The sequence below is a fragment of the Parambassis ranga genome, chromosome 17 (assembly GCF_900634625.1).
Source record: "Parambassis ranga chromosome 17, fParRan2.1, whole genome shotgun sequence".
In the NCBI taxonomy this organism is placed as follows: Eukaryota; Metazoa; Chordata; class Actinopteri; family Ambassidae; genus Parambassis; species Parambassis ranga.
This window is the reverse complement of record NC_041037.1, coordinates 8,049,205-8,060,705: the sequence shown is the minus strand read 5'-3', so window position 1 is coordinate 8,060,705 and position 11,501 is coordinate 8,049,205. Positions and strand designations below refer to the sequence as shown.

Genomic DNA, 11,501 nt, shown 5'->3' with positions numbered 1-11,501 from the left:
TTATCAACACCAAAAGCCAACGGGGTACACATGTAGGCCATGATAATCGAGTGCTCTGTCACCAGAGAGGAGATAAAGCAGCTAGCCTGTTTTCTTTGATCTAGTTCTGGTTGAGTCTAATCTGGGCCACATATACAAAATCATTGTGTGATACATAAACAGCAATATCAGTACAAGTGTAACCAATGCCAATCAACAGATCTGTTGTGCTGCATCTCTGCTGCATATTATTTTTAAACATTTCTCACCTTTTGTCATCAGTGCTGGGAAGTCACGAGCGTCATCTGTCTCTCCCCCACCCTTCTCTCCTGCCTTCACTTCATTAGTCACAACAGCTGCACCAAGATTCAGTTTAATTTCCTGGTTGTCTGAAGCAGCTGCATGATGTTCTCAAATTGTTTTAGATTGCAGGACTAAAAGGCAAAACTCTGGAAAACAAACTCTTAGACTCTTAGTGTGAATGGCCCAGATACATGTTGCTGTACTACACAGGAGCAGAAGCCACATCCTAATAAGGGTTGTCCATTAATCAAAAGTGTGTTAGCCTATAAAGGGATAGATAAAGAGATGACCTTATTGTGCATACCAATGCCCTGAAAACAAGAGTCAAAGAAGAAGGCACATGACCACATGTTTACAACCTTTAACCTTCCTCCACAGTCTCTGTTCTGTCAAGGTTACATTAATAAGCCTCTGAAACCACCCAGGCTGGCAGCTCGTTATACTTGCAGTGAGAGGTAACACCTCATCTGTTTGCACTGACAAATCTGAGAGCCTCAGAAATGTTAATTAAATTTGTTATTCCTATTTATTTAAATGTGAGATCATCACAGGTCGCTGCAGTGACTCAGTCACCACCTGCTTGTTAAATATTGCGAAGAATTTCCTGGCTCAGTGTGAATGTCTGACAAACACATCTTTGTTACAGCAAGAATAGCATCACGTTTTTTTTCCACTACTGCAGCCCCCAAAACAAAGAGTTTTCATAAAGCAGACACACAGTGACTAATAAGTCTTCATGATTTTTGTTCTTTTCAGTGGGATTTAGATATATATATTTCAGTAGTGACACAAAAAGTGTCTTTACACTGCGAATGAAATCTGTGGACACAGGCACATCACATAATACCAGGAGGTTGCACCAGTATTGTTCCACAGGAAATGAAGTATTGGTTTAAATTTGCTGATAATTAATTTGTTGATGAGTTTCAAAGAGTTTCAAAATTGACTCTACTGTGACATTTGAATGAGGTCATATTTAGGTTACTATAATATATAGTAGATGTTCTGATCAAAAGTGAACTATGAAGTGTACATTCTGCATTTTCAATACAGAACAAAAATATTAGGTAATTTATCATACCTCATTTTTTCATTTCAAACTCTCCCTACATCACATCTCTGCTTTAAAAAACAGCACATTATCAGCAAAACCCCTGAAATGTGTTGGTTTTTAAGACTTTATTGTGATTTTACAAAAATTCTGTAAAGAAAATAATGAACAGTTTGGTGAAACACACTTGGCCAGCTCCTCAGAGGTAAGATAAACCTATGGTTTTTTCTTTTTTTTTTTTTTTTTTTTTTTTTTACATTGTTCAATTTGTGTTTTGAGCAATGGTTCGATAAACACACTTTTGTGTTTTTTTCTTCACTTAAAGAATACAAAAAAGTCCACAGCTGAGCTATTTGCCTTGTCAAGATAATCCACATACACCAGATCGAGCTCCAATTAAAAAAAGTCCTCAAAGATTTATTCAATGCCAAAAGTTGGAAAAAAATCTTGCTTATTTGTGTTCAGTAGTTTATCAGATTCACATTCTCAACATCAGACAGTCCTGTGCAAAATAAAAGTGCAAATAAATAAAAATCAGATGCATATTCTTGCCTTCCTGACCACATGGTTTTAGTTAGATCCATTAGCTGTACAGTGGCTGACAGTTCAAAAAGAATTATCTATCTACACACATCTATGGACTCTGCACCACCACAGGCAAAGATATTTTTTTTTATTAAAAAAAAAAAAAGAGCATTTTGCCTTTTTATATAAAATGTGTCCAGGCCTCACAGCAAGGACATGTTTCCCTCAAAAAGCAGTCCACACTGGCTCAAAGTCCAGGTCAGGTCAAAGTCCCACTCTTATTATATTTCACAACCTTTCAGGATCCTTCTTCCACTCATTCTCACCTGCTCATACACTCGGTAACAATAGCAGCAGGAATGGACCCAGTATCCGTTCAGCACAGGGAGAGGAATGATGAAGCTCACACCGACTCATCGTCCCCAAGATTTCCAGACAGAAAACTGTTCTGATCTCAGCCGCAGGGAGGAGCTGCTGGGTCTCGGTATGGTGTGGTGTTTTCAGATGAGAGGGGTGGTGGTGAAAATCTAGGAGTTGCGGGCTGCATTTTCATTGCTAGGTGAGCTTGGGGAGGAAGAGGAGGATGAGGAAGGAGAAAAGTTCATTCCTGATAACCCTGGTGGGTCTGTAGCTGTGTTCTGTCCACTAAGACTTTTCCTGCACACAGGACAGGTATCGTGCTGTAAGAAAATTAGAATCAAATTATTAATCCAATCAGCATTAATACAAATACTTAGAATTCCCCATGTGATGATCTGATATTTTGGCTTCCACTACCAAGTAAGACAAAAGTCAAGTATATTTGTAAAAGCTAAAGGCCCTGCAAGAGGTCCTACAGGGGAAGCTTCACCTGCCTGAATATGCCTAAAAGGTTTAGACCAGTCTAAAATGGTTTATTAGTTCCTACAGTGAAAAACATATTTCACCCCAGCAGAGGGTGAAAATACCAAAAATTTAATCAGCTACATTTAAAAAGAAATGTCTTTATATGAATGTCTAGATATACATACCTGTTCTAGCCACGGTACTATACAGTCATTGTGAAACAAATGATTGCAGGGTAGTTGCCTAACACTCTCTTGAACACTGTAGTCCTCTTTGCACACAGGACACTCTAAACCAGCACCTGCACAAACAGAAAATGACATACCATTGTCACACACACACTTCAGCAACAGGGAAAAGTGTGATCACACTCATTTTAATTAATTGACTTCAGGCAGTGCTATACACTGTACGGTTAAATGCATTACACTCGCGGTTAAAAGTTAATATAGATAAACTCATAAAAGTGGAAACTAATTAGTAGTGATACCGTCTACACATCAAATGTATTAGTGTAGACAAATGCCTGCATATATGCAACATCTTGTCATTGAATCTGATTAATCTGATTAATAAACAAATTTAAAAGCAGGGTGGAAGCTAGAAGCAAATCAGAAAGACTTGCATACAGTGTAGGCTTAGTGAAACAGAGTGAGATTGAGATATGAACTTACCAACATGTTCCTCTGTGATAAAAATTGTAGGTAAACTCTTTATCCTTTCTCTGTCTGCAGGAGGTGGACCTGTGTTTTCAAACTGGTTTAATAACTGCAAATTAAATAAAGCAGAATCACTGAATCAGTCATTATCTGTGAGATAACATGCACAGAAACAATATTATGTAGACCTGCTTTTTGTTTTCAACAATATTTATATATATATATATATATATATATATATATAACATTACATTAAAATTTTTATACCTGTGTAATAATAGCATCAAGTCCATTGGCACCCCAAGCATAGTCCATCGGATTGGAATGAAGCATACCCCTTCAGGACAAGAAGCATTTAAAACACCAAGAATTTACACAGTGAAAATCACTTTATTCATTTGACACAAATAGGTCTTAAAGAAGTATGTGGATAATGGGTAAAAAAAACAACCAAGACTGTTCTTCTGCAATACCACAACAAAAGATGCCACCAGAACATTGTCCAGCACTGCAACAGGAATGTGGGAATACATTTCCCAATATTTTTATACTCACCATGGTCCCATCCCAATGTTTGGCATGGCTGTAGGTGCTATGATTCCATTTACTAGTTGCTGGATAATTCTGTATCAAAAAGGGAAAAATAAAATCACAAAAAAGTCAAGAATGTTTTGAATTTAAGAAGAAATGGATGATGCCTGTACAAAACTCATTAATCTGAATGAATATTATGATCACAAAAGTAATGTTAACAGCTGCTTAATTAAAAAAAACAGTTATTCATTAATTGTTAATGCAATTTCCCCATTGTGGGACAAATAAGGGTATTCTTAATCTTAATCTTAACATTATAGGAACAGCTGTTTTTTATTGTCAAATAATATAACAGATCATTTAGTGGTACATTTTTTTAATTGATCTAAATTATAAAGAAATGTATCAAACAATTTTACATCATCATATTGTAAAGTGGAAATGATTTCATTCTTACATAAAACATCAATAAGACATATAACACTAGCACACATCTCACCCCTCTAATGTGGGCACTCCTTCGTGGCGCGTACCCTGTCTTCGAGGAATGTGTCGCCCCCGTGGTTGCTGTGCACTGTATCGTTGCCGTGATGCCATTTCCCTCTCTCTCCTGTTTTCCGTTTCTCGGTTGTCCTCTGTGGGTTGCCGTGTTCGAAGGTCAAAGTTTTCATCAAAAATCCCAAGGGTGAATGGACCATACCCAGAGGGAAATGTGAATAAGTGCTGATGATCCATGTTCTAATGGTAAGGACAGAGGCAATGTCAAATCATATTGCAGACTGAAAAAAAAAGAGTTTTATCCTGGACCAGCTGATTTAACAAGTCACACTGACCTCAAAGGCTGGGCGATTCTGATCACTGGAAGAGGAGGTGGATGCTGACCCATTTTCACTGCTGAACAAAGACATTAAAGAAGCCAATTCTGAGAAATCCACTTAAACATCAAATTAACCAAATGCATGAAACACATGGTAATCTTTCTTACCTTCTTTCCTCGGGCAATTCCTCAATAAAACCAGATTCACAGCGTGGACATGTGTAGTCCTACAAACAGAAATAAACACATTCCATGTTTCATGTTTCATTTTCTATTTATTGGAGCAGTTAATTAACCATGTTTATAGCTGTGTTTTTGTACAGCTGTTTATGAGCATTTCCAGTTTTCTGAAAGCACACTGTCACGCAGCTGACTAACTGTAAGGTAACTGTTACTGTAACATTCAAGAAGCTTCCCCTGAAAAGCTTGACAACAAACGACTGTGGCAGGCGAACTGTTTCCACAACAGCAATATATCCTGATTGAAGCTGACATTTAAAGGAAGTGACACTGTACCAGTTCCACTTGTTATGTGGTATAACTTCAATAAGCTTATGTAAAGTCTACACACAGAATTTTTTACCAGCTGGCAGAATCGAAATCTGACTTCTGGAAGCTAGCTAGTTATCGCCAACATTGCTACACCTGTCAGGAAATATCTACCTGCTATTCGGTATACCAATACATGACTACGCTTACGTCTCTAAAGTACAGTTTAACAACGCCAACTTAATTTCTGACTTGATTATCATTCTGCCACCCTGCCGTTCCCATAATGCTAGCCTACCTAGCGTAGCTCAGCAACAGCAATGAGGCTACGTGTGGGCGCCACAAACACAGAGCCGCAACAGTCCAAATATAATTTTTCATAATCCAGTCAAGGCGTCATATATCGTGGGTTCTTACCGGCAAACGTGGACTTATCTCTGCTGAACATCGGTGGCAAAAAAACCGGCAGGGCCGTTGGGGAGCTTCAGCCATTTCTAAGCAGGAGAGCAGTTCGTGCTGGACGGACGGGAAGCAGCAAGGGACAACAAACCCCGACTTCTGCAACAGGAAAGACTCGTGAAAAACGGAAACATGATAACAGACAGATAAGGTTCACAAAAGTACACCGAGCAATTATACATTGTATGTCTTTTATTTAGCTATAAAAAGATTGAAAATTGTATTTAAATGACGACATAAAAGGGGCTCACAATCACACCACATCCGATAAGAGGGTAATGGCAATTTTTAAAAACAACATAGCATGTCGATGAAGATTGTAGACATTTTCAGAACACAGTTTACAAAGTGAACAACAAAAGAGTTTGAGGGGATTATAAATTGTGATACACTGCACTTTTAATAACCCTTTTAACCACTACAGTATGGTGCGAATATTTATGCTTTTATTTTGAAAAGCTGAACCGGAAGTACAGTTCTTGTTTATGTTAGCAACATTGTGGTCCTAAACAGCAGTTAGCTTGCTCATGTAGCGGCAAATAGGCCTTTTTGTCGTCCCTGTGCTGTGTTTTCATAATATATTTTTTCTTCTTGCTACGACCATGGAGTCTAGCGATCAAGGTAAATCTTATCCGTGAAACTATTGCTTTAAATATGGCAGCTTTATTGTTTGAACACATAGGTTAGCCAGGTTAGCCATCAACATTAGCATATATAGCAACTAGACAGCCTGTTTCTTAGCGTATATATATAAAACCTTAGCCATGTTTTCAAGCTGCAAGGTAAACAAAGTAATATTTCCTCTACAAGTCCCGACAGGCTGCAGTCTGTAGTTTATTTGTTTTTATATGTTTAATGATATTAATGGTTCAGCGTGCACTCCACCATATAGCTATTAAGTTGTTTCTCTAACGAATGTCTGAAATCATTTCTGCACTCCAGCCTTAAAAATTAAATGTAACGAAGTTATAATATTGTAATACACGAGATCATTAGACAATATTGAATTTTCTTTGTTTTTTTAAAACATGACAACAAAACGTCAACCAATTTTCTAAAAGCTCTTTTGTATTCTCTCTCAAACGTGTTTCCAGGCCGAGGATCCTGGAAGTCCAAACCGGGCCAAACACAGAAAAACAAAATGAACATGAATATTCTCCGTCAAGAAAAACTTATAGCGGAGAAGAAGAAAGAGATAGAAGCCAGATTGGCTGAGCAAGCAAAAATAAACATGCAAAACACCAGCAAGTCAATTCCCCCAAGGTAATTATGCACTTCCAATATGTCATAGGAAAGTCAAGTCTGTACACATGTGGGTGTTGATATGCTTTATACATAAAGGTGTGTTTTGTCCATTCTGATTCCACCTAGTTCTCCCAGTGTCCTCCCAGGTCCTTCAAATAAGTTTGTAAATGATGGAAGCTTTTTACAGCAGTTCATGAAGATGCAGAAGGAAAAGGGCAATAACACGTCTGGTAAGTGCCTTTTTCTTTGCAATATTGATCCAAAATACTGTGATTTTAAATATTATATTATAGCTATGAGAACACTCGGACACATCAATTTTGGCTTATGTAGTAGTCAGATAAAGAGATCATTGACAACTGTACATTGTTTAAGGAGTAGAAAACATACCAAAGGGGACCCATAGTGATTGGTTAAGGAAACAATTAACATGACCTTATATTTCTTACTTGTTATGGTCATCTGACTGATAACTGAAGAAGCACCATCATCATCTCAGCAAAAATATCATCATAGCATTTATCTGAAGGCTAATACTTTTGTTCGTGCTCATTCAAGGTTCTACTAGCGATACTAAGACTTCTTCAGCTTCAACATCTCCAAAAGGAAACACACTGCAGAAAAAGAGCATTTTTGTCGGGCAGCGGCCTGGCCTCGGAGTCAGCAGCATGCTTAGTCAGTTCAAGAGCTATTCACAGTCGAAGAAGAATCCCGTTCTCACCCAAAGGCCGAGTGTGTTTTGCTCTCCAGATGGCGAAGATGAGGAAGAAGAGGCCGATTACTCCAAATTCTTAGAAATGAAAGGTAATTCAAGGCGTTTTTCTAGTGTATCTCGGGACAACTCCATGGCTTGGACGTTTCAGTGCGTCCTCTGTGACTCCAGTGGCACTTGCCTTGTGACTGGCATTTTGTCATTTGTGCCCTTAGAGTAATTGTACTCATAGCCTGCTTAAAGTTTCTCCCCCAGAGGATTCAGACACCAAACTCATTATCGACAAGATGGCCTCTTTTGTGGCTGAGGGAGGTCCTGAGCTGGAGAGGAAGGCCAAGGAGGACTACAAAGATAATCCTGTTTTCTCGTAAGTATAAATAACATTGTAGCTCAGTCAGATTTAGACTTCCCTTTTTTAACTGTTTTGCATTGCCTTTCAGATTTTTATATGATAAGAGCAGCCTGGAGTATCTGTACTACAAAAAAAGAGTTGGAGTGTTGAGACGAGATTTGCAAAGGTCCGAGAATACATCAGATAATGGTAAATTACACTTAATCTTTATATTTCTACTCTTTTTTTTCTCATATTTCATCTCAAAACGCCTTAAAATGATGTTGCACAGGGCTTGGACAGTGTGCAGTGTAAGCTATGGATCATTTAGTTTTAGTATGTGCTAATAGGCTGCTTAAACTCTACCCCCAGTTGATGCAGAAACCCAGCAGGTGGCTGAAAAACTGGCCAGGTTTGTGGCAGAGGGTGGTCCTGAGGTAGAGGCCATTGCTGCTGAGCGGAACCAAGACAACCCTGCCTTCAAGTCAGTCACCACATCTGCCCTCTGTGTTCTGTAACTTTGACACTCTCTTTTTAAAACCTGTTTTTGATTTATATCTACCTGTACTCCTTCAGTTTCTTATATGATCGCCAAAGTCCAGCCTATCGTTTCTACAAAGAGAAAGTACAGGAGTATCGTGCCGCAACTTCCCAGAGCTCTTCGAGCTCTTCACCTCCTGCAGAAGACTCCAAGGCAGACGTTCAGCAATCAATCACTTCTCCTTTACCAGCATTTGTACCCCAAATTCAGGAGTCAGAAACTCCACCTGTGAAGAAAAAAAGAAAGAGCAGATGGGGGTCTGAAGATGACAAAGTGGAATTGCCGATTCCTTCCGTTGTTATTCCTCATGATATCAACATTGTAGACCCTAACGCACCCTCGCTCTCTGGTACTGATATTGTGAATTTATTATACATTCATAAATGTTCTTATATTTATGTATTTTTTTCTTGGGAGATATGTTTAATATTGTGGTGCCATCTGTTTCAGCCCAGGAGCTGAGAGGTCTCGGGTATAAAAAGGGAAAACCTCTTGGTCTGGTTGGAGTGACTGAACTATCAGAGGACCAGAAGAAACAACTCAAAGAACAACAAGAGGTCAAATAAATATATATATATTTATATTTTAATTTTATAATTTAAAATAATTGTCCACACTTTATATTCAAGATTCTTGTTGAGTGTGTGATGTGTTTACTCACACGCAGATGCAAGAGATGTATGACATGATCATGAAGCACAAGCGTGCGATGGCAGAGATGCAGCAGATGTGGGAGAAGGCGATAAGAGATCACCAACATGAATATGACAGCGATGAAGAAGTGGACCAAGATGCAGGCACCTGGGAGCATCAGCTGAGAAAGATGGAAATGGAGAAGACAAGAGGTGACTCTGACTAGTGCCTTTGGAAAATGATTCATATCCACATTAGCATCAGCAAGTGGAGATTGATGTCATGTTTAAGTAACACTTAAATCTTGGTTTTTCAAAACAGCTTCTCTGTATTTTTACAGAATGGGCCGAGTCTTTGACGGAGATGGGGAAAGGAAAACACTTTATTGGTGACTTCCTGCCGCCTGAGGAGCTGGATCGGTTTATGGAAACCTTTAAGGCCCTCAAGGTAAGTTTACATCTGCTTAGTTTAAAATGGCTTAAGACATAATTATAATCATAATCCATTCATACTTCATGCTTTCAAACTGTCAATTTAGGTCAAGGCTGCTTTAGCTGCACCCAGCACAGCAATACATACATTTGTTTTCTTCTGTTATAAATAACATGTAGAGACACACATTCCATCCTAATGTGCATGTGTTACACATTCAGGGTTACAATCACACTGCTGTTTTTCTTTAATATTACCATATGATTGTAATTTCACTATCCTTTAAACTAACAGTTAGTAAAATGAATAAATGCACAAATTTCTCTTCTGGATTTGCAGGAGGGTCGGGACCCAGACTACTCAGAATATAAAGAGTTTAAGTTGACTGTAGAGAATCTTGGTTTCCGGATGCTCATGAAAATGGGCTGGAAGGAAGGTGAAGGCCTCGGCAGTGAAGGGCAGGGAATCAAAGCCCCGGTCAACAAGTGAGCATTTATCCTCTTTATAACTGTGCTTACACATTTCACTGAAGGCACTGTAGTAATAATGTAGTTTTCAACATGTCCATTCTACAATAATGTATTGAAATGTACATTAACATGATGCAGGATGTAGATTAACATAACTAGAAATGTTTTTTTTTAACAAGTCAGCAGATATAATTATGTATATTACCATGCATCCTGTGGGCATCCACAACCCTTAACTCTGCCTGTTATTAATTTTATTTTACCTACACTATTGAAAATCCGATGATGAAATTTTTTAATGTTGAATGTCTGTCCCTCTGTCCCACCTCAGGGGACAAACAGCACAAAACGGAGCAGGGTTGGGAATAGACCGTCCAGCTGAGCTGGTGAAAAGTGACGATGAGTATGATGCTTTTAGGAAGAGGATGATGCTAGCCTACCGCTTCAGGCCCAACCCACTGGTAACATCTGTTTCCATCTTCTGTCATTGTAGAAATAAAGTCTGAATGTTCATCAGTTTATGTAGATTATGATTAATTTGGATCATTTCAAATCATTGTACTCCTCTGCATTCTTCAAAATATTTTAAAATATAATCGTTTCTTTTTTTTTCTTTTTCTGCAGAACAATCCTCGAAGACCGTATTACTGATGCAGAAGACTGTTTCTGTGTATACTTGTTTTTTTTATCAACATAAATCTAGTTTGTGCGCCTGTCAGAGCGATGGTCGAGCTTGAAATGGACACTGTTGCACGAGAAAAAAAGTATGTGCCAGATGGCAGAATGTTTTGGAAAAGATGAGTAGATTTTCATGTTAATCAAGAGACAAACTTAACTGTTTTCTTTAAATACTTCACATTTACTTACATTTTAATTCAATTACTTAACAACTGCAAATATATAAAGGCTGATATCACCTGACTTCTTTAATGACTGCACTCTGCGGTTCATGTTACATATTTGTTCCTCATCAAAATTTTAAATTCTTCGCTAAATAACACTTTATGTATGTCTTCTGTTTATTTTCCATACTGTGCTTTTGTCGATTTCTACTTCCTCTCATTAAGTTGAAGTGTTCACAATAAAATGAACCACTTACAGAACTGTGGATCTGTGGCAGGTGTCCTAAAAGTTTGTTAAACTACAGCTCTGTGTTTATGATGTGTTTTATAGGCGCTAAAGATAAATCCACTTTCAGGTGCTAAGCGCAGGTATTCGTGTTAATAGTTTCATCAGTATTCGTTTCTGCATGATTCTGGACAGCAGAAGTGAAGTGGGTCTGACCCAGACTCAAGCAGCCTGTGGCGCGCAGGGTGACAGATAAGTGAAATCAGACCTACAGTTCGCCATTCCCCAGAGAGGTTTACATGGGATAAATATAACTCCGCAATCCCAGCTAAGCAAGAGTCACATCATCATTTAGAGGTGACTTGAGTCACACTAGAAGGATAATCAACATCTTGGCTTGTTTTGACAGAAATGATGTGGGCTACCTC

At 38.4% G+C, this 11,501-nt stretch overlaps 2 protein-coding genes across 2 annotated transcripts; one reads left to right on the top strand and one right to left on the bottom strand.

Annotated features, from left to right (window-relative positions):
- Positions 1-1,562: 1,562 nt before the first annotated feature.
- On the bottom strand, positions 1,563-5,740 carry rnf126 (ring finger protein 126). Its single transcript, XM_028428235.1, has 9 exons — positions 5,600-5,740; positions 4,862-4,920; positions 4,710-4,770; positions 4,376-4,614; positions 3,898-3,966; positions 3,610-3,679; positions 3,358-3,451; positions 2,869-2,984; positions 1,563-2,538 (listed from the first exon to the last, which is right to left on the bottom strand). Exons 1-9 carry the CDS (start codon positions 5,672-5,674, stop codon positions 2,386-2,388), a joined length of 936 nt encoding a protein of 311 aa, XP_028284036.1. The 5' UTR covers positions 5,675-5,740; the 3' UTR covers positions 1,563-2,385.
- Positions 5,741-6,128: 388 nt separating this feature from the next.
- sugp1 (SURP and G patch domain containing 1) lies at positions 6,129-11,113 on the top strand. The gene is made up of 14 exons (XM_028428290.1): positions 6,129-6,262; positions 6,736-6,904; positions 7,013-7,116; positions 7,445-7,690; positions 7,842-7,965; positions 8,039-8,139; positions 8,302-8,413; positions 8,506-8,819; positions 8,921-9,027; positions 9,138-9,315; positions 9,444-9,550; positions 9,875-10,020; positions 10,337-10,466; positions 10,630-11,113. Exons 1-14 carry the CDS (start codon positions 6,244-6,246, stop codon positions 10,654-10,656), a joined length of 1,884 nt encoding a protein of 627 aa, XP_028284091.1. The 5' UTR covers positions 6,129-6,243; the 3' UTR covers positions 10,657-11,113.
- Positions 11,114-11,501: the final 388 nt, after the last annotated feature.